At 38.2% G+C, this 1,245-nt stretch overlaps 1 protein-coding gene across 1 annotated transcript in view; it reads left to right on the forward strand.

Moving 5' to 3' along the window:
* The window catches only part of LOC106817352 (solute carrier family 22 member 6-A-like), a 32,143-nt gene that overhangs the window by 16,713 nt on the left and 14,185 nt on the right, over positions 1–1,245 (forward strand). Inside the window, exon 5 of the mRNA XM_014822010.1 lies at positions 863–944. Coding sequence (XP_014677496.1) covers positions 863–944 — 82 coding nt within the window. The remainder of the gene's footprint in view (positions 1–862; positions 945–1,245) is intronic.

The raw sequence follows: 1,245 nt of genomic DNA on the forward strand, positions 1-1,245 counted from the left end.
CAAAAAGTAAACTAATAAAAAAAAATTAAAAAAAAAGTATTGTTAGAAGGTGTTCAACAATAAACAGTGTATTGTTGAAAGCTCATAGGTACCTACTACAATACACAGTGTATTGTTAGAAGGTGTTCAACAATAAACAGTGTATTGTTGAAAGCTCATAGGTACCTACTACAATACACAGTGTATTGTTAGAAGGTGTTCAACAATAAACAGTGTATTGTTGAAAGCTCATAGGTACCTACTACAATACACAGTGTATTGTTAGAAGGTGTTCAACAATAAACAGTGTATTGTTGAAAGCTCATAGGTACCTACTACAATACACAGTGTATTGTTAGAAGGTGTTCAACAATACACAGTGTATTGTTGAAAGCTCGCTAACAATACACAGTGTATTGTTGAAAGCTCGCTAACAATACACAGTGTATTGTCAAATGCCTAAACATACAACACACTGTGTATTGTTATATTAGTTACCAGGATTATCTGCAGAGTAAGGAAACCCCTAACAAAATTCGTAATCATATCCCTAAAGTTAGACATTACTGAATCCTAACTCTGGACATAATCCTCACTGAACACTATTTAACATTATGATCATAACCCTAACCCTAACCCTAACCCTAATCATGTACATAACCCTAACCCTAAACCTAACCCTAATCATGTACATAATCCTAAGCCTAATCCAAAGTGACTCCGAATTAAAATTTTAACCGCGCGCACGCGCACGCACGCACGCACACACACACACACACACACACACACACACACACACACACACACACACACATATATATATATATATATATCTCTTACATGTATACGTGGTATTACATGGCGAATGCTATTGTGTTTGTAGGTGGTTTCCGGAATCTGTACATTGGCTGGTCACACAAGCCCGCTATGATGAAGCTAACGCCATACTGCAGAAGGCTGCAAAGGTGCGAATATCAAGGACGCGTCAGAAATAACATGACTATTGGAAATATCACATAAAATATTGACACGTTGGTTTTGCTGCATCTGCTTGTCTAGTTATCATTGTGAACGTATTGAGAGAGCGGGAGCAAGAGAGACACAGGGAAAAAGAAAGAGAAAGAGCGAGAAAGGAATAAATAGGGATAGACAGCAAGGACAGGAGAGAGAGAGAACAACGAGAGAGAGAGAGAGAGAGAGAGAGAGAGAGAGAGAGAGATAGAGTAGCGAGCGAGAGCGAGAGATACATAGAGAGAAATAGAGAAA

Source organism: Priapulus caudatus, unplaced genomic scaffold (genome assembly GCF_000485595.1).
Source record: "Priapulus caudatus unplaced genomic scaffold, Priapulus_caudatus-5.0.1 Scaffold1695, whole genome shotgun sequence".
Lineage (NCBI taxonomy): Eukaryota > Metazoa > Priapulida > Priapulimorpha > Priapulimorphida > Priapulidae > Priapulus > Priapulus caudatus.